This window comes from Populus euphratica, unplaced genomic scaffold, assembly GCF_000495115.2.
Source record: "Populus euphratica unplaced genomic scaffold, PopEup_1.0 scaffold45.1, whole genome shotgun sequence".
NCBI lineage: Eukaryota > Viridiplantae > Streptophyta > Magnoliopsida > Malpighiales > Salicaceae > Populus > Populus euphratica.
In genome coordinates, this window is record NW_011499886.1 from 382,458 (window position 1) to 405,407 (window position 22,950).

At 30.9% G+C, this 22,950-nt stretch overlaps 1 protein-coding gene across 7 annotated transcripts; it reads left to right on the top strand.

Annotated features, from left to right (window-relative positions):
* Positions 1-2,098: 2,098 nt before the first annotated feature.
* POR (C-CAP/cofactor C-like domain-containing protein) lies at positions 2,099-7,330 on the top strand. Of its 7 annotated transcripts, none has more exons than XR_843207.1 (4): positions 2,099-3,367; positions 5,042-5,245; positions 5,450-5,515; positions 5,734-6,971. XR_843207.1 is itself a non-coding variant. In XM_011032718.1 (2 exons), exon 1 carries the CDS (start codon positions 2,254-2,256, stop codon positions 3,322-3,324), a length of 1,071 nt encoding a protein of 356 aa, XP_011031020.1. In that variant the 5' UTR covers positions 2,099-2,253; the 3' UTR covers positions 3,325-3,367; positions 5,042-5,704. The 7 variants fall into 7 exon arrangements, 1 of the variants encoding a protein (XP_011031020.1); XR_843209.1 differs by having other exon boundaries at positions 5,484-5,515; XR_843211.1 differs by lacking the exons at positions 5,450-5,515; positions 5,734-6,971 and adding an exon at positions 7,070-7,330.
* The last annotated feature ends 15,620 nt before the right edge of the window (positions 7,331-22,950 follow it).

Sequence of the window (22,950 nt, forward strand, 5' to 3'; positions counted from 1 at the left end):
TAAAACTGAAGTTTCCAATTTAATCATTTACATAAGAATTCTGCTGCAAGAAAATTTACTAATAAGGACATACAAAGCCATTGCGTTAGGTCATGTATACACTCAACATATGTTTTTAAAAATGTATGCCTAGTTATCAAACAGAAGAAATGCGTGAGAGAAAAATAAGTAGTGCTTGTATTTCATGTATTTATAAAAAATTAATGCTTTATCCTGTATCTAATTTATGAAATGTTAGAAGGTGATATAAAACAAAAGGACGTGTTCCACATGCCATGGATACACATGAATATGCATTGCAATTCTTTTATTTCATAATGCTGAGCTAAGAATATTAGTGAGTAAAATAGATTGATAATATTCAAATTAGAACCAAGGCTTGACAATTGCTGTGATAAAAATTATGTTAGTTAACCTTAACAAAATAACTGGACAGCTAAAATCCACCATAGAAGTCACACTTAAGCTATTCATTGACATTTCTACAAAATACAAATGAAACATAGAGGCATTCACCTCAAAAACCAAGAGTCCTACCTAAATTCTAAATCCTTTACTTTTTTTTTTCAAAAAATTCCCTATTTATTAAATTGTAACTAACATCTAAAACATCAGATTAAATAAAAAATATTTTATATATGATTCTTTTAAATTATTATTATCTAATACAGTGAAATTTCCTAGTCCCTTCACAAAGAAAGGCTTAAAACGTAAAAAAAAAAAAAGAGACAAAAACCATATTCTTTTCCTCTTAACCATTCTTGTTGCCTTTAGCAACTCAGATACCTAAAGTGAACTTTCTCCAATTAATTGATCAAACCAATTTGACGTAGCAAGCATGGGAAAACATATAAAACAATGAGAAGGTGGATGTTGTATATTAGAAAAGCAGGAGCCTAATATGTGTCTATTAAAACTTTTATACGCGTGATTTGGATTATAAAATTAAAATTATTATATTAAAAAAAATTATAAAACTTAATTTTTAATAAATAAAATACTAAAAAATGAGAAAAAATAAAAATAAAATCAATTTTAAAAAAACATAAATTAAAAAAACAATGATCAAATTTGACATTAAATTAAAATAAAATAAATTAAAATGACCAGGAATGAAATTAAAAAATAAAATAAATTTAAAAAATAATATAAAAAATTAAATGGAAATCAAAAGAACAAGCTTAATATTTGATATAAAAATAAAATAAAATAAAATAAAAAAATGTAGTTAAAATAAAATTAAAATTTAAAACAAATAAAAAGCAATCAATAAAATAGAGATTATAATTGAAATAAAAACAAATAAAAGAACAACCTTTTATTTTAGCTGATCTGCACAAACCCCAAGACATGAAAAAAATAAAAAAGGAGGGGGAAATATTTCACCACCACTTATAATAATACTATATGCATCATCTTATTGGTTGTGCTGCTGATGACGTTGAGCATGCATAATAGTTGAATATTTTTGGCCATTGTAGGAGGTTAAACGTGTTATCTATTTTTTTATTGAAATAATATTTTATATTTGTTAAAAAATATGAAGTTTTTCAAAAATCAACATGATTATAATAAAAAAAAACCTTAATGAAAATATAAAAAAATCTTTTGACATTAACTTTATAATTTTATAATTTTAAAGGTAACAAGATTATCTCACCATGCTTAGAATAGTACAAAGAACTTAAACGCTTTTAAAAGCAATTTTATATTTTTCAAATATAAATAAATAATTTTATTATAAAAATATTAAAATTAATTTATTATTAATTAATTTGATAATAATATATCAACTATCATGAAAAAACTGTATTATCCCAAAAGAAGTTAATGGATGTTGTTTGGAAAAAACTATTTTACTTTGCATATTTATATTGGAATATGAGTATATCTAGAGTGAAGTATTAATTTTTTTAATATATATATATATAATTATAATTATAATGATGGAAATAATAAAATATAAAAAATCTAAATAATAAAAACAATTTTAAATTGAATCTTTGTATTTTTAAAATAAAAAACTTAGAAAAGCATGTCTTCCTTTTCTCCATCTCTTCTACTTTTATATTACGATGTATTAACCAAAGACTAGCGAACAGCGATCCTCGTCCAGCCAAAAAGAAAACTAGAGAGCGTGTCTTGTTAATATTCTTTTATCCCTAAACGCTGCAGTTTCGTGTTCCTTCATTTCATTTCACTCCTCCCGCTCAGTTCCATTCCCTTCTCCACCCTCCACCAGCACAAACAACCATGGAAGAAGAATTGCCGCCGCCGCAGTCAGATCTCCCAAGTCCAAGCCCAGCCAGCTCCATTGACGCCACGCTCCAAAAAAAGCACCAAGCAATGCTAGACCGTCTCTCCAATCGTCACCAATCCCGCCAAAAAACCGCTACCACCTCCACCACTATTGATTCCACGGCCTCCTTCCTCTCCACATTCACAGAATCCAAACGCTCAATCGAATCTCAACTCAAAAACTCGCCTAACACAACAGATCCTACTCTCCTAAAATCTCACCTCGCTAATATCTCCTCTTCCATCTCCTCCCTCGAAAAACTCGTAGCCGAAAGCTCCTACTTTCTCCCTTCTTACGAACTCCGCTCCTCTCTTAAATGCATCGAGAATTTAAAACAATCTCTAGAGAATTTGAATTCTCAACTTCTCCCCAAGAAGAAATTCTCCTTCAAAAACAAATCCACTAGTAAACCAAATCCCGGTAATTCAAATACAAATCCAATCCCACCAAATCCATCTCACATACCTCAATCAATTCGCGATTCACCTGGAATTCGAAACAAAGAAAACCAAACTTTAAGCAAAAATTTCAAGAATTTTAAAGAGATTGGGGAGTTTACGCTATCGGATTTGGATTCATGTGAAGTGAGATTGATCGGCTGCATTAACGCATTATTTGTTAACAGATTGAGGAATTGTAGGGTTTATACGGGACCTGTGATTGGTTCAATTTTGTTAGAGGAAGTCGAGAACTGCGTGTTCGTGTTAGCATCGCATCAGATAAGGATACATTATGCGAAAAGTTGTGATTTTTATTTGAGAGTGAGGAGTAGACCGATAATTGAAGATTGTGGAGGTGTGAGGTTTGCGCCGTATTGTTTGAGGTATGTGGGCATTGAGGACGATTTGAGGAAAGCAGGGTTGGAAGAGGAGAAAGAAAATTGGGGAAATGTGGATGATTTCAAGTGGTTGAGAGCAGTGAAATCACCGAATTGGTCAGTTTTGGAGGAAAGCGAAAGGATTGGCTGTGTGGAGATTGAGGATTCGGGAAGCACTGAAGCTGAAATGGAGATTGAGGGGGTTTAGGGAGCGGAATTTCAATAGTTTGTTATGCTAGTTCCGACTTCAGGTAATATGATTTTTTGGGATTTTGCTACGTATTCTTTGTGGGTTGATTTTATTTCAGATGCCAAGTGTTATGGAATTTTGAATGAAAAGTGGGAAATGATGTTATGCTGCTATTTGATTATTGTTGTCCCAATGATTTTAGATTTTGTTATTTGTTATCATGGATTATTTATGTGTTTTAGTTACTCTTGTTATTGGATTTTGAATCAAGAGTGCAAATGGTAGTGTTGGTATTTGCTTGTTTTTGTTGTTATGCAGTGGATTCTTGGGTTTGGAGCATTTACTTAATGAAGCTGTAAATGTTTGCTTGTACGTATTGATTGTTGCTTCTCATTTTTTTCTGTTATTATTTGCTTCATGAATTAGGGTATATGTTAATTGTGATGCTGTGAATAAGGTTTAGTGAAAAATGTAGGCAGGGTAGTGCATCATGGAACATCTCTCTCCTGAATGCTTAATAATGGTTAGAAACTCCGGTCTGTCCAATTTACCATTGATACTCGTAAAGATTCACCTAACAGATGCTCATTTTTACCTTGGAGTCTATGTGGATTAGTGAGAGGGACATAGACCTGAATAAATTTGGAGTAAAAACTTGTACAACAGCATCCATAATAATTATAAGTTTTTTGAGAAGTTATTCTACAAAACAGGCATGCCACAAATGCTTTAAAAAGAAGTTCATGGGTATCTATATATATTTAAAAATTTGCCAAACTGCTTCTAATATTGCCTTAGTGCTTTGGTGCTGAAACACACCAGCAAAGAAATGAAAGACATCATGTCAGGACTGGCAGCAAAAACTTTAGATATATTGTTCTTGGAATCTTTTCCCATTAGAAAGATCTTGGTGTGCCACATCTTAAGGCTATCAGAATTAAACTTCCAAGGGGTGAAATTAAAAACGCTATTTGGTTTTAGAACTATTTTCTTAATCCTTATTGATTGTTATGAAATTTGATGTTAGTCCCTTTTTTATTTTGTAAATCCATTATGGCATCTTGTTAAATTGATCACACCTGAACATAGTCGTAGGTACTAGTTTTCTGGTAGGCTTATAGTTTTTGATGAATATCATTTTGGTTTCTTCCATCATGAACTCAGCATCTCTTCTAATAACATCCTGCCATTTTTTTGCAATCCCCAAACCTACTTAAGGAGCTTTGCATTAACTGCATCCTGAGACAATGGAAAGCAGATTTGAGTCTTATTATATGATTGGTAACATGAGTAGCTATTATTGGACTTGTGATAAAGTGAATTTGTGGTTTGGTTTGCCCAATGCCATGTCTAATGGCTTCTGTCAATCTAGTGGCTTAATAGATTGCCGTTCCTCCTATAGTGTTAAATGGTCCTCAACCTGTTGCTGCATTGCTGAAAATTTTCTGCCAGTTAAATGGAAGAGCTTGGCTTTGTGTTGCAAGTTTTATTTCCCTTCTGGCTGCAATGATTGTTCCCACTTCTACTTATTACAGTCTCTATTGCCACGTGGGGAATCTGTTTGATGGTACCCTGTACTTCCATATTGCTGTTTCTTGTGTACTTTCTATTCTAGTTACTTCTGTATTCTACAAGTGGTTTTCTTCTGATACTGCTGCAATTATATATATGAATTTATCTGCTGCCTGTTCAGTTAGTTCTGCTCTATGACAACAGTTGTTTAATACAATTGCAGGCGGAGGGGTCATCTATTGAATATTATTGCTCTGTGACATGTTTTCTGGATTGTGGTCAAGTTTGCTGTTTAACATGATCAGTTTCAAGGATCAGGTTGTTCTCTGGACGTTTAAATCCTTGAAATACCTGCTGAATGCGAGTTGCTGTCATGGCCTACTGGCTGTCCTCATAGTTTTCTGGTTGGATGCTGATATTTTGCTGGGTGAGTATCTGGTCTGACAAGTTATTATGGGATATATGCCTACTACAGCATTATTGAAGCTAAAAAATTTAGTTTGTAAGCTAGTTCTCTATTGCTGTTGACTTGGATGTGTTCTGTGGATCGTTTCTGTTCTTCTATTGATGCTACATCTTTTGCTGGCACCTTAATAATGCTTCCAAAACTCATTCCAATGATTGCTTTTAGTCCAATGATGATTCAAGTGTTGCTGTTTCTGCAGATGGGATTTACTTGCATGTACAGTGCTGTTGGGTGGGTCAGCTTATACTTTTGTTGTTCTGTTGTTTTAGTATGAGTCTTTGGTAGCAGTTCTGTTTCTTTTTGCAAATTTTTTGTTAAACAAGGCTATGACATGGGATTTTCAGGGATGCTATGCTTGTGGTGGTTCATTTAGTTTTGTTCTTTTGTTAATGAAATCCCACCTTTTGCTGTCTAAGAAAATCATAGACCAATCATCTCTTTTTTTATAGGTATATTGATTTAGAAGTGTGAACCATCATCAATCATTCTTTTTGAGATTTATTTTAAAAACATCATGGCTGTTCTTGAGCTCAGGCACCCTTCTGCTTATTTTTTCCATCATGGACTGGTGGCTGTTGACTGTGGTTAAGAAGCAGAAGCAGGTTGAATAATCATTACCTATATATTTTACAAGGACTATTTGGGGCCCCTTTGACAACTATACCTTTTTTGACCTTTTGCTTTGACTTAATTGCTGGCATTTGGCCTTATTGATGGGATCTTGCCAGTTTTACCATAACCATTCCAATTCCAATTTTTATTGTTACCTGAAGCCAAGTGCTTTCCAGAGTCCGCGTAATGAATAGCTGATACGAATTTATTCTCAATACCCAATCAAAGATTCTTTTGAATCTTGAAATTGTTGTCTGATGAAAGTTGTTCGGTAAGGGTCTTGTCAAATGTTCTGTGATTTCCCTCCTGGCGTTGTCAAAATGTGATTGGCATTTGGCAGCAGAAACCTACCTGCTCTGCAATTCCCACCATGCAGAAGTCTTCTATTTACTTCTATCCTGCATCTTTCGAAGGCATATCAGGAGACCTTTTTAGATTTTTCTACTTTCCAACAGTTTAATAGTTGTTATCTTGGACTGCGGTTATGACAAGAACAATATTTGTTCACTATCCCTATAATTAGCAAACCCATGATTGGCGTGCTAGGTTCTTAATAGCAGTTCATACGAATGGGGTACTGGTAGGTTTCACTTTAAATGTCAAATTTTAGAAACATACTGCTTTCACATTTCAGGTTCCAGCGTGGGCCAAAACAAAGCAACTGCCATAATTGAATTGAAGTCACTAGAAAGTAGAAGTGTCATCCATAGTATATATCTTAGGATGCTTTAGTGGTGGCTGAGTAGCTCACATTATCCGTTTTTGGTTTTCTTTTTTCTATATTCTATTCTCTTGCACCAACTCCTGTTATGTGATATTTAGTTCTGGGCGTAAACATTTTCTTTTTCAAGTTTGACATGATTCTCTGGCTAGGTCCAATCTGGCTGTATGCTCGTGGATAGATCTTGATGATCCAATTCATTCAGTTCTTAACTACAACCATGTGACCTAGCTCTGCATGCATCGTTGTTCTAACCTGTTACTTGACTCTGTATTCTATATCTAGGAACTAAGATATCCATGAGCAAGCCTGGATAATTGGATCCCCCTTCCTTCTTTTCTCTCTTTCTTGATCTTGTAGAGAGAACAAGTTTATTTTCAGGTTTTAAAGTTTGTTTCCAATGTACTTGGATCATTTGTCTTGATCCCACTTCTGCATACTCAATGGTGCAGTCTTGAGTGCCATGCAGAACGACAAGTATTGACAGGTTGATATCATTCTGAAGGTATGTTTTTTCTAGTAACTATTAATTGCAAGTATTTCTTGACAGACTTCAATTACTGAATTTATATCTTTTTATTTTTTAATTTCTGAGAAACCTTCTTGCTGGTTTATGTAATTTCAGTTCCTCCTGCATATTTCTCTTAGGACTGCTATATGCTCTTAAAAACACAGTGGTTGTTTTTTTGCTTAAATGCACAGTTTGCTTGTCTCGATTTTTGGTAGTTTCCATTGCCTTGTGGCATGCTCTGAAAACTTTATTACCTCTAATTTATCGTTGCTGTTAGAAATAATATCCGCTACTCAACGAAGATAAGCGCACAATGTTCATCCAATGATGAAAAAACCAACTTTTTTTTTGGGTGAGTAGAGTATCGTGTTTTTTAATTAGTGCATGATTAGCGGAACCTGTTTAAGTTTTTGGACGCACTGATGCTCAACGCTCAACAAGAGGTCCAATACACTGCTATGGAGGACGGCATTCTCCCTCCCATCCCTAAATGCTAAATCCCCACCCCACCCCTCCCAATATCTTAATCTAAGACCTTTTAATGATTATCTAAAGTCTTAATTGTTAGGACTTTTGTGCATCCTAATTTGACTTGTTATGTCTTTCGTATCTTTACATCATGTGCTAACCTTACCAGCTAACTTTTGGATAGGGCTTATCGACTTAAGTGGTAGACTATGATGAATCCACATAAGCATGGTGGACCTTGAGGTCTTTTTTGTGTGATGGAGTCAAGCTGGTTAGGTGCAGGTTGGTTCATCTTTATTTCATCTCCTTTGATGGAAATGGATCCAGGGACAGGGTTTTGAGAAACGGAATCTAAGAGCTTTCCCAAGAAAGATCATTATTGCTCGTTATGAGTTATCATTCTAGTGAAAATCTCACCTTAGGTCTTTAATCTTTACGAATTATCGACTCTCTAACATTAGCAGAATGTGGTAATTGATTAAAGAACAATTATCAAGAAATTTGCCACCCTGCCTGCAAACTGTACATGTTTGTCAGTACTTGTGTGCAAATTTTAGTCCTAGTTCAAAAGCTATTTTGATTATGAGAAAAACATAGGTAAAAACTAGCCTGATCAACTATTACATTACATGATTTGGCTGCACAGTGATCAAGTTTAGGTGTTACTTGATAATTGACACATGGTATGTTGTGGGCTATGGTACGTTGTGCGTTAGATTAAATTTTTTTTAATACAAGTATTTTTTAAGAGTAAGAAAAATCATTGACTTAATATCTGACTTAATATCTGACTGACTTTAATTTTAAAACCTCTTAACTTGAATCTTTATATAACTAGAGTTTTAAATTATATTGCATGAAAGTTAATAAAATATGGTCTGGTTAATTTGGTAAATATGGTTTGGTTTAATTTTTTTTTGTAAGATAGTATATATTTTTTAAAATATTGATATGTTAATATTTTTTTATAAGCATTAATATAATAATATTTTAGATCGAAATGGTTGCCTCTCTAAATTTATCACTTGACTGGTGAACTTAGTTTATGAAATTAGTTTATTTAATAAGTTTGATTTTTTAAAACAATATTTTATTTAATTACACTAGTAGAAACAAGCAAGTGCAATAAAGCAACCAAATAATATAAAAAAATGGGCTGTAAAAAAATTCTGTTAATACTTAAAAAATATTTTTATTATCTCACCTGAAGTTGAAATAGAACCCCTCGTTTTCTATATTTTTCAAACAAAAAAGTTAAAATTGTATTTTATGAAATCGAACGCCAATTCAATGTTATAATATTTTTTTTTGAGATTAAAATAAATATATAAAAATTAAATTAAAATAAATTATTAATCTCAAATTTTATTCAACACAACATTAAAAAAAAATGAAAAAATGAAAAGAAAAAAAACGATAATTGAAGGCAAAAAAAGAAGAAGATAAAGGACTAGAATTCACGCCATAGTTTTTTTTAAAAGAAAAGAGCAACCATTTTTCCTTTGTTCAATTTTCTTCTTATTTTCAATCTCTTGAATTTTATTTTTTTGTTGTGAAATGTAGTATCAAGATGATGTTAGGATATTTTTTAAAATTGTGATAACTATATAAAAAACAAAAAAAAAATTATTAATTTTAAATTCTATGTACATAATTTCAAATAATAAAATTAAAAGGAAAAGGATTAATATATACTAAATGACCTTTATATTTTCACTCTAATAATGAATAGTGAAATGTTCAATATTTTGATCTTTAAAACTTTTGAGGACCTTTTCTTTCTTTCAATTTCACATTCAAATATTAGAATTATTGAGTAGTGAATTCTATAATTAATTTATCTTGATTATTTTATATGAAGTTATTTTAATTTTATGATTCAAATCATTAAATTTGTTGGTTAGCTGTGCTGAATAGGATTATTTTTTATTTTTTATTTAATTATTTAATATTAAATTGTTTGAGAATTGAGTTTTTTATATTTTTTTTTATTTTCTATTGGGTTATCATAATTTCATTACCTGAATCGTGAGTTAGGCCAATTAACTTGAGTGTTTTTTGTTATTTTGTTATTTTTTTTAATTTTATTCTTTAATATTAAGTTAATTGAGAATTAAGTTTCATTATTTATTTCATTTTGTGTTATATGAGGTTATCCTAATCTCATGCATGGTCACTAATTTTGTTGGTTATTTTGAGTTGACTCCGATAGTTTTCTGTGTTTTTTTAATTAATCTTTTTAAATTTTATTTTTCAACATTGGATTGATTGAGAATTGAGTTTTATAATTTATTTTAATTTACTTTCTATGGGATTATTCTAATTTCATGACTCAGGCTTGACTGGTTAATTCAGGTTAACGTAACTTATTTTTTTGTTGATTTTTTTTAGAATTATTTTTTATAAAGTTATTAAGGTCTCATGATTTATATAGTAAATTTGATAGGTTAACTCAAGTTAATCTGAGATAGTTTAATATGCTTATGTTTCTATATTTTAAAAAAGATGTCTTGTCTCATAATTTATCTAGTAGATTTGATAGGTTAATTCAAGTTAATCTGAGTTAATTTAATATGTTGTTATTTTTATATTTTAAAAAAGATATCAGCTTAATTTTTTAAAATTAAATTATATTTTTATTAATCGCTTGAGTTAATTTTGAATTTACCAAGTTCACCGAGTGATATTAACACAATCTCCATATAATTTATTTTTTTAGACTAAAAAATTCATTAATAATACCTTAATATTATTTTATATCTAAAAACATTTTGATTCAAACCACATCATAATGCTGATATAGTTGGATGACTAAAGCAAATAAAGATAAGGGCGAAAAAAACTGTTCCAGTTTACCGTGTTTTCCAGTGTTATTTAATAATAATAATTAATTGTCAGAATGGATTGGGGAAATCTAGGTAATTGGGCCAATCACGATTCCATATAGCGGCCCAAGATTCACCACTAGGGCCCAACAAAATATGGACTTTGGATGAATACGAACTTCTCTTTTGATAGGTGTACAAGGCTCTTGCATGGCTCGGATGCCTTCATAGGAGATCCTAGTTGAATTGCTTCCAGCATGAATCGGATTCCACGCGCCTTCCTTCTTCGAATATATCGATGAGTTGAAAATTTCTGTTCATTTTCTTCTTTTTTTATGCGTTCTTAAGCCGGTTTTCACTTTCGTTTTCTTTCTGAAACAGAAACTCCCCCCCTCCAAAAAGAAAAATGAGAAAAGAAGCTAATGTCTACCTACTCTAAAATTTAAATGATACTTGGTTGGTGAAGGTCGGTATTCTCCTCAAAATATCATAATATTGCACTCATTAATCTAGCAAGACAGAGATGAGAGAGAGAGAGAGAGAGAGAGAGCAGGCCTCACTGTGTTAGCTCAAATCATTAGAACAAAAACAAAGTCTAATTAAAAGATATTCAGTTCGCGAATCTGGTTTTTAAGCATATAAAATCCCACCTGACCAAGGTCTGTTATAGGGTATACAGATACGTATTAAGGTTAACTGGATTTATAGATTAGGTTATGCATGCGTGTTGCTTATATTCAAATTAGGGCTGATTTTTCTGCACACTAGTTGCTATATCTATTGCTTTTTTTCTCTCTCTAATGTTTTTATTTATAAATTGCATTTGTACTTATCAAGAAAAAATAATATATATATATATATATGAGAGAGATCCTATATATGTACGCAAAATAAAATTAAAGTCAAATTAAGTATCATATGAACACTGGATTTCAAGGCTAGCTTTCCTTGCAAAACAGGAGGAACAGGGTAGGAATGCTTTCAAGGTCGAATCATATATTATTTAGCAACTAAACGAGCGAAAGAAGACAAGTGCACGGATGATGCTCAGGATAAAATACTTTTGTTGACAGTTTAAAATGATACAATGCAATATTCCGCATGCCATACGCTTATGATTTCTCATATCGAAGAGAATATGGCATTTGTATATCAACTGCTTGCATGATTAGGATGGATTACAGGGAGACGTAACTAGGGCTAGGAACCCAGAAGATGAGTCTCGTATAAATGTTTACATATGACTTTGTTTCTGGTGAACAAAACATGTCGATGATATTATTATATTGGCTCACCTGATTTTCCCTTTATGTGATTTTTTTTAAATTAAATGGAGATTATTGTTTTTCATTACTAGTGGGTTATTCTTTGTTTAATCCGTTGTATTTGAATTTACGTACTATGTTTACTATCTTATCTTGGGTTCAGAGGTTGGTTTTGCATAGATAGAGCGTTCTGCTGTTTTTTTTTTTTTTTTAATTTTGAAATGATTTTTTATTAGTTTCCCTTTAGTGTTCAAACATTTCCTGCTAATTCTTTGTTTCATAATTTCACATTTTTGTATGTTTGTATGCTTAATCTAACACGTTCGCTGATTATTTCTTACGAATTCTCTTAAGCTACAGTATTCTTAGAGTCTGTTAGAGTCTTGGGTGGAAAATTAATATAACAAGGTTAAAGAACATCTGCTAACTAATCAACAGTCATTTCCCACATGAAATAGACAATTCTTATTCAAAAAACAGATACTACACACACACACCCCTTTAATGGATAGATTTTCAATTACAAATCGTACATTATGAAAAAAACCAATATGGGATGACCACACAACTACTAAGTTGTAAAGGCATATGCCCGAATCGATCCATAATTTGATGTCATTTTTACATGGTGTTCTCTGAACCTAATCTCCTTGTCAAAAGTTGATGGAAGCATACAATTAATCAGTCTATATAACTAGCTAAATGATTTTCCATGTATTCTATAAATTCTAGCTAGGTGATAATTAACATAATAATTAACCAAACTATCAGTCTCATTGTCTTTCACTTTCCTTAGCTGTATATGTGATGTCATTGTCTATTGAAGTTAAGCCAACAAATTAAGACATGGTAGTTGATGAGCTAAAAACAATGATAAAGCTAGCATAGTACAAAATTGCTTCAGTAAAATACTAGTTAACCTTTAAAAATTTCCCTATAAACAAAAATATTCTTCAAATTAAAGGGTTTTTTTTGGATGATATTGCTTACCAATCAATTAATATATCATACTGGTAACCCATAGTGCTGGCCATAACGGTTGAGAAAACAGATCAGTAGATGGATGCTAAATGACAGTAATTACTACTAGCCAGGTGTAAATAAGAAGATTCGAGCAATTTTATTTGATTATAAATTCTATCATGTCAGGAGTTTTATATTCTTAATTAATATAATTATATAACTCCTGACATGATAAATGACATATATAGTTAAACATTTAGACGTGTAAATTATCATTGAAATGGTAAAGATGCAATGAAATTAGCACAGATTTCTCATACCCCACATGAATTGTTTTTGTTTTCTAGCAATTAGGGTTGTTAGGCCATGAATAATATAAAAGGCTTGAAGTTGGTGTTCGATGCATGCCCACATATAGTATTCACGTGTACTGTACGTAATACAACTCTTTCTTATATATAAGCAGCTGCTTCTTCTGTCCTTTCTGCTTGTTTTTCTTTAATCAAGTGCATAATGATGCTTAAAGTAACTGTCATTGTCCATAGTAGAAGAAATAACCTCATTAGTCCAAGCCAATTTATATTTCTTTTCTCATTTATTTATGACTGGAGACAATTGAAAACCCTTCAATTTGATCAATCTTTTTCTCTCTAACTAATACGGATGACTGTTCAAGTCTATAGGTTACCTAAGGAAGCCACATGTATTATTAACGATGGTGGCTTTTGATGAAACTGCAAGTGGCTCTTCCAGTCAATCTGTCTAGCTATATATCAAGCCAAATACCATGATTTGAGGATCTAGCTAGACGACCTTATCGAACCCAATTTACTTGAGCTATGAGTGGGTACTGTTTGTTATATCCAGCACTTGATTTGAATCTATTTGTTGGAGTTCTAAGACATGTATCACGAGTCCATAATCTTTCGGAACTGTTTATATATTATCTCAAAGGGAATGCATGGAAAGAAAGAAAGAAAGAATGGTGCTTGAACTGTTAAACAAAGACGATTTCTCTGAATCTCTCTCGACTATTCCAAGAACAATATTAAGGCACACTTTATATTCTATAATTTTCTTATGCTAAGTATATATCCTGAATGTGTGTGTGTGTGTCTATATATATATATATATATATATAGCAGGGCTGCTTTTCTTTTGCATGGAAATGGAGCAACAGCGAACCCTATACGTGGCATGGGGAAGCATAGAAAGTCCGAGTTTAGATGTATTGGGTAGAAACTTAACAGAGCAAGCAATTTAGTTGTTTAGCTGACACAACTATGATGTTTTATAAATCGTAATTAAAAATAATTACTAACTTTAGGTGACATCACTCACGTTCTAAATTCTATATTAAACCTGCTTCTTTAATTTCTATGTGGGGAGGGTGGTCCACCCGACAAGGAACCCTAGTTGAAGAAGCAATCTCCCTCCCCTCCCCTTTCTTTGTGAAAACAAAAAAAAATCTTTAACAAGCTTTCGTGAGGGAGGCGGCAATGGGGTGCCTTTAATTTTTCTCTATTAAAATCTAATTAGATGGAGAATCTTTTTATTTCTTTAAGGAGTAATAAAATCCCTGCCGACAGTAATATATACGAGGCAAGTGAAGGAAAAAAGGAGAATCGAAAAGAAAATTTAATGAATTCTCACTTCTCGTCGTGTTGCTTTGACTCTATGTGGCCATTGATTTGATGCTTTTGTATATGTTTAGTTTTTGCTTTTTCAATTTATTTTAAGAGAACGTGTTTAGGTTAAAAGATATCGCTTAGTTATGTAGTAGTATTCTTATACAGATTTTTTTATTGTTTTTTGAGAAATTAATATTCAAACTTAAAAGAAACCTATATATATATATATAGATTTTCTCTTATTGCCACTTAAAAATAGTGATTGTAGACACACAGTAATAAGGAGATTAAATTGTGAAATCTCAATTAAGATGCTATATATTTTTATTAATTTATTCAATCATACACCGAGAGCAAAGGAAAGCATATGTTTATTATATAAAATGCTTTTAATTTTGTTTTTGCTGCAGCTTGGGAAGTTTTTGTGCCGAATTGTTTTCCATGAACATACTGATACCAACAAGATTATCCTTGATTTATCCAGGAAGAGACAGCACAAGAGCCTGCGGGTGTATGTACCGGTTATGTCGCATGAAACTACGTACTTCGAGGCCCTATTTATTCTTAGTTTTAAGCATTTTATTATGTTGTGTGTTATAAAAGGAAAGGTCAAGGAAGAAAAAAGGACGGAGGCATCGACGCATTCTCATGATCAGGGTTAAACTTAAAGGAGAACGTCTTTTAGGTTTCAAAGATGGTGGAAATTCAGTGTTTGCTGCACCAACTTCTCCTCTAACCAGCTCCCTCAATGGTCAAATGGCTCAGGTCTTTTTCATCATCACGTCCCTATCTCTCACGAGAGTAAGTTTTATGATTAAACCTAAGTATTTTGACAACCATTTATGCCTTCTGAACATTTGGTGATTAACTATGCACCTTTTGAATCTGAATCAAAGGTTCTACAATACAATCCTGACACGACGCATTCTTAAACTCCAGCACGAGAAATAATTACACTCTGACTTTCCAACCAAATTAAATCTCAAGAGTTCAAGACATAAACATATAAAATACACCAGATCAATGTGTGAATACGGAATACTGCGCTTATCTGCAATATTGACGCATGCATGTTCATATTCATATTCCACAGTGTTTCTATTCCAAATCAAATGGAGATCAGTATGATTATGCATGGAATCCCCCAAGTCCCCACTACAAAGTCTTAGAAAATTATCAAATGGAAGCGGATGTGGGGAGAAGGAGAGAGAGAGGTGGCCTATTAGCAACGTGGTTGGTTACAGTGCAGAATCATCAAGCACACGTGGAAAGAGACCTCATCATGTTTAAAGCTGGAACAAGATCCCACTGGAGCGCTCATCTCAAAATATTCAAGGCAATGAAGGACAAGACTAGCTAATGATCATATGGCCTACGTTGCATCAGGCACCAAAAAAAAACCACTCAACTTGTCACCACCTTTATTAGGAAATGACCACTTTTATTGGTTTCATTTGTTACTTTGATTCACTCATTAATTATACAAGGAAAATGCTATACATATTCACTAATTTTGTGCTTATAATTATATATACAGGGGACAGACATCAATAAGAGGTTTCAATGTCTTGGGAGAAGCAAAAGTACAAATGTATCCAATCAAACTAAACCTCGAAAAAAGGATACTCAAGCTTACCTGTGTATCGATTTGTTGGGAACAAGGTATAAAAATATGTATATTAGGTTTGCATTTTACCTCGTGCCGTTCACTTCAAGTAAACTAGACTTTAATCACGTTCTCCTTCTCAGAGCGTGCTTCCTGAACTTTCCTTGAGCTAACTTCGAGCTGGCTTGTCTTTAATTTGCTTTTCAAGAAATTTAATTTTTTTAATATTTTTAAATCATTATAGTATACTAGTGTAGTAAAAAATAAATTTTTAAAAAATAAAAAATGCCACTTTAATATATTTTAAAATAAAACATATTTTAAAAACAACTATTAACATAACTAAACATTATCTTCATAAGATATCTGCTGAAGTTGAATATGATAAACTTAAATAAATAAATCGTCATTAGACAAGAATATTACTTTCTGTAATGTTTGCTTTATATTTATGCGAGATCAGGTAAACATAATGTCTATACTTTTTTTCAGATATATATATATATATATATATATATATAAAATTTAATTAGAAGTTGTTTGACTTGTTAATTTGCTAAGTCATCCTCACTTATAGCCAGTTGGATGTAATGTTTTTGAGGATCTTCATGACCATGGAGTAAATCATTTTCAAAGATTTCGTTAAATTCACAAATAAAGAAAAAAAGAAATTAATAAAAGGAAAACGTATATATGCCCTCATCTATTCTTGTTGAAGTGCTTTTCTTTCGTCTCTTGTTTCTGAGTTTCTCACAACAAATGTTGTTGTGTTTTTTGCTTTTAAACTACAATATACGATCTTTCCCTGCAAAGGGAGATATTTTTTTTCTTTTCTCTTTTCAATGATATATGGACAGCTAGGTAAGTATTGAAAAATGTTATATTACTTATTAATAAGTTGTAATTAGTGAAATCATATATTAATTACATCTTCTTTTCACCACCTCATCATTAAAAACACACACACACACACACATTCTCTCTCAACAAACACTTTCTCTACATCTTTCAATTAACTCTTTCTTTCCATGTCTTTTAAAAACATTGAAAAAGGCAGAAGAAAAACAACACAAACGTGTTTTATGTACATTGAACTTTGAATTTCAAATTCGTCCGGTTATTTTTGTATTTTAAAAATATTTTTTAAAAAATTAAATTGTTTTTATTTTTCTTTACTTTAAATTAATATTTTTTAATTATTTTAATATACTGATATTATTTTAATAAATTTTTAAATAAAAAATATTTTTTAAAAAAACCCACCTAAAACTAAGTTGAGAATGTGAAAGGTGGCCAGAAATCTCAGAAACTGACGAGACCCATCTTCATATACTGTGACCACCAGTTTCATATATAATAATGATAATAAAAATATACACGTAAACAAAATTTATAGTATGAGATATTGCCATGCACTGGGTGACGAAACAGGCTGATTTGTTGCGTGCTCGCACGGACTGCGTTCCTATACTATGACCATCGACAACATGCCATCTGCTCCTTGATGCTGACCTTTTTCTTATTTTTAATTTGTTTTTGACTATTAAGGTCTTTCTCGTTTAATCATTTAGGGGATATCGAAATTGCCCTCACCACTTCTTGCCAATGCTTGCCAAATCCTGGCCGTTTTAGGTTTATAATTTATTTGGAACGCCACATGTTATATTTCTGTCGGGATCGAGAATTAGCTAGATATCTTTGTAAATAAGTTGGATGCACAAGACATGCACACCATATATAATGAAAATGTTATATAACATAATTTTAAATTTTCAAATTAGTTTGGATATATCTTAACTAATTTTACAAGTTTTTAAATTAATAGCTATATAAATTTTTAATATTTCTGAAAAAACATAACATAACTTTAATTTCATGCATTTTAGACATTAATTAGTCTTTAATTATTTAACAAACTAGACATGCTTCTTTTTCGGACATGCCAATTACAATTTTATATCTATTCAAGTTCATTTTTTCGTTTTTAATTAACCCTATAAATTTATCAATATTCTACTTACTATCCCAATAGTTTAGATTATTTCATTGCAATCCTTATAGTGGTAAAAGAAGTTTTCATATTACTCATCATTGTTAAGCTCAAAGCTAACTTTTTTTTTTTTGTAATTTTCTTTTTTTTCTTATAATTTGCTTGCTTTTCCCACTCAAATTAATTACGTACATCTAAAATATCTAAAATGTAAGGGGAAAATGCTTTAAAACCTAAATTTAAAAAATAATTTATAAAATGAGTTTCATTAGCTATTAATTGGTTAAGGATACTTCAAAATTTTAAAAAATTTAAGAATATAATTGAGATTTTTTATTTTATTTTATAAAAGATGAGATAATTTTATTAGGCTGACCATCTAATAGATGAACAACTAGCAAAGCAAATAGACCATACAATTAAGGGATTACATAAAATAAATTAAAAAGATTGGAAGTTACTTAGTGGCTCCTATTTTTCTAAAAAACAAATATACGTTTTTACTCAACATATCCATATCAGAGTAGTTGAACCTATGAATTATTATAACAATGAATCCAACATGTTGCTTTGTAAAAGAATTGACAAAGAACATAATCCCATCAGGGTTGATATCCTCAGATAAGACTTTGCTTCTAGTTTGCTAAATGAGCCATACTATTTCATAGAAGAATCCTTCCCATAACTTTTGCTTAAATTTACCACAAACCAAGCCTTGTTGCTAATGAAATAAATTGTTCAAGGATTTAGAGATACATCGCAAAAGACTCCACCATCTAACTATTCTATTCCAGAAATCTCAAGATATTGAGCATTAAAATAAGATAAAATTATAAAAGGAATATAAATCTTCTTGTATTGATAACATATTTCTTTTAGCTAAAAAAGAAAGAAGTATATAACTTATTATGCAATGCTAATCACAACAAAATCTTGTTTTTTGATGATAAGACACTCTTTTAAATGACTACGGTATATAGTTTTAATTTAGAAGACATAAGTCAGTCTAAGATGATAGAGCACGACTTTGACTAACTAAGAGCCTTTACTGTCTAAAATCTAGATTATGTAATCTTTTTTATATTTATATAGATAAATATGTTTAAGAGTCTCTATTAAACTATCAAGATGATCCAAATTAGAGCTATTAATATCTTAGTTCCATTAAAAATTCCACCGCTAGTAATCATCATCCAAAAACCCTATGCTATTAACAACATTAATCATCATCCATAAAGCTTAAACAATAGTTTGTCACAAACCTAAACATCATCCCAAAATCGAACAAAAACACCATTTCCCATTTGAAATATGTTGTTACCTCTCAGAGCAATAGAAATCACTAGAGTTAATGGTTGAGTAAATACATAATCAAATAGAGGAAAGACACTAACAAAACAAAAGCAAACCATCATTAAATCTTGGTTTGTACTTCATATTGATAAATCTTCTTGACCTTTATGGTTTCTTAACCCTAATATCCTTGATTTCTTATAAAACAATTAAAATTAAAACCATTCAAATGAGCTTTGGAACCATGATAGCTGAAACTGACTTTTTAAAGTTATTCCATAATAATTTCTTTTTCTAACCAAGCCACCAAATATGCACTTATCGTCTTAAAACCCATTATATGTTTGGCTAGAAATGATTGAGAGAACAACTTAGAGAATTAACTCATTCTTTAATTTCATAAAATAGCCAAAACATTTTTCCATCTAAAGTAATTTGGTGTGATAAATCTCTTCTCCTTTAAAGGTATGCTAAAATATAAACAAATAAAATAAAAATTAGTGCTGCAATTACCAAGCTTTATTTAAGATAATCTAGCCTTTTGCCTCCAAACAAATTCCATATTCCAATTCATTTGCTATCATCTTAAACCAAAGATACTTAGGGCTACTATACCTCATCTTTAGTAAGTTTTATAGATTATGTTTGACTCTAACTATTTAATAGAAAACTCCAAATCCTTCAAAAGCTTTTTTTTATTTTCTAAAAGATTGTTTGTTCTAAATTCTCAATTTTCTTTGAGGGCATTGATCTTTTTAATAATCTTAATGCAATGAGGTATCATATCATCAACCTTATTCCAAAACTCAGCTAGAGTATAAGTGAAATTTAAATGAGAAAACCAACAATCTAAACATTTAAAGGCTTTCATCCTCAATTTAACAACTAATTCAACCAATCATCTAAGCCTTTTGTTTTCTCAAGACATTATACATCAAAGTCTTGAATGACAAAGATTAATTCAACTCACCAATTAATGGTAAAAAACAAAGATTTATATCCATACCTGAACTATTATGACCATGTATAATCATAGATAAAAACATGAACTTCAACCTTGTTTATATTTTTAGTAACAAGTTGTAAACTATGAGTATAATTGGCTAATAAGAATATGGTGCAACAAATGACCTTAATGAATTGAATTCACATGTACATAACCTAACACGTATGTTCCATGGTTTCATTGAAAACTAAGGGTGCACCCTATTAAACTGCTATTAGGCTTCACCATTAAAAGGGTACATCATGACTCTATCCACTGCATCATATGAATGATGCCATGTAATATGCTTAGCATTGTTTAAAGATATGAATAACCTTTACAATCCAGGAGTGATTGAGAAATATCTCAGTTTTATATATGCAATAAGAGTCCTTCTCTGCCAATTTTAGGTTTAAATCGAGTGTCCCCACAAGTTTTAAACTCGGTTAAATCTATATTTTTAAGGTAATACAACATGCAGAAGTTTGGACATATATCAATTTTTTGGTATCCTAAATCAAGGGATTTCATCATTGATTTAACAGCATAAAAATTCTTTTTAAATCTATTCCATTTAGGTAAAATGTTTTTTATCTATTTGATAATTCTATCGTAACTAGCATCACTTAGTTTATGAACTAACTTGATGGTGAATATCTATATAATGAGCGATAATTTAATATAATTTGTGTATCCATCCTATAATGATGCATCATAATCTTTTAAAAGTTTTAAAAAACCTGGTTGTATCTGTATTTGGTTTTTCATCTACAATTAAATACTCATATGTATAATCTTGATTCATTCTCATTGCATATATGATCATATTCCTATAATAATTACTATAATTATCTACAACTCTATGCATGTTACTAGAACTAGAAATTGACCTAACCATCCTTTCTATCATGGTTTTGTAAAGAATTGTATGGTTCTTTGTGTGTCAACTAACATAAGTTTTTTTTTTATGAATCTCTTTTATAGAAGATACATCTTAACAACATCTGGATTGAGAAATTTTTTTTTTACATATCTTACATGGACATCTAATATTATATCCATTGATATTTTTTTAGATTAAATAGTGTACAATTAATAAAACCCTCAATTCCATTATAATAATTCATCTTGCACAAACCTTTAGGTGAGACTCGATACATCCAAGAATGATCATTCATTATTTATATGAAATCTATATAGAATATTGATGACAACATGTTTTAACTAGTAATGTTAACTAAAAAAATTATCAGTACTTAGTTAATTAGCTATCATTGGTTGAATTTAAAATTATTGAATCTATTTTAATAGTAACCTTTAATAACTATCAATTTTCTCCAAAAAATTCACATTTGCCCAAATTCACTTAAACTTTCAACTTAACAATAAAATTGACAAAATATGAAACATACCCATTAAATAAACCATTATTTATTTCATTATAAAACATCAAAATTATAAAATCAAACTCAGTTTTATCAAATGACAAACAAATATAAGTTTTTAAAATCTCAAACAAACTCTAACATGTACAAATCATACATTCATACAACAAATTTCTTTAAGAAAAAGCTATAAAGCAAGTAAACACACAAACAAATATATATATATTCTACGTAAAAATGCTAAAAAATTAACATAAAAGAATGATTCACAACAAAAAAATAAATAGCTTTACTTACTTGATGTGGTGAATCTTTAAGAAAATTGAACAAGAACAAAGATACTGGCTAATCGAGTGTTGTTGTGACCGAATTTGTGATAATGAGAGTTTGATTTGTGATAAAATAAAAAAGAAAAAGAGTATATGCATGTTATAATTTAAATATTATTAACGGATTCACCAATGAATATTAACAATATTTATAATTCATCAGTAATTTTATTTATAATACTAACATATCATATTTTCTAATGGAAATAACGAGGGAATACCTCTTCTATTTTTTTCCACTTCTTGATTTTCATATGTAATCTCTCAATATTCATCAACATAAACAAACAATGTTATTTTTTATGGGTAAATATAACGATACTTTATTGATGATATTTTTTTCATTAGTTTTTCTATTTATATTTGATAATTTCTTGGTAATAAGAGGGTTTCAGTGATTTATGGACTTGATGCGGTGCCTTGGGGGGAGAGACAGTGGTTCGGGTTAACTGCTGATGGTGGCTCGGGTGGAATACATTGTTTAGGGTGGCTTGGGAACGGCAGCTGTATTATCGTATTTGGGCTTGGCAATTACTAAAAAATGGGTAGCATTGAAACTTTTAAATTATAAAAATAGAAGTGAGATATTGATAAATAAACGGCGAAAAGTGGAAATTTACCCTTGTCATTTCTTTCATGTTCATATAATATTTGTAGAAATATATGTGAACGTTTGAAAGCAAAAGGCAAAATGGAAATAACCCAATGTTTTTTAAGACTATTTCATGTCCCGCAGTAGATGTCTGCTCGAAGATATTTCTGCTATAATGAGGCTAGAGCTAGAGCTAGACCAATTTCGAATGGCGTGTTTGGAATCCAAAAACAGACTGCTCGACCACGAGCTGTCTTGATTATTGAACCATCTTTTGTTGGCTGCTCAAAATTTAATGGCCAATCGATTAATTAACAACCTGGAGACTAAAGTGGGGGAGACATAGAGGGCACATTTGACATTTCATGAAGAAAAAGGTCATTGTTGTTTTGCTTAGCAAATGGGAAGCTACCACATCAGCCTTTCAAGAAACATGGAACGGATATAAATAGCATGCCTGCAGTTAATGGTTGGATCAGAGGGAGGCAGA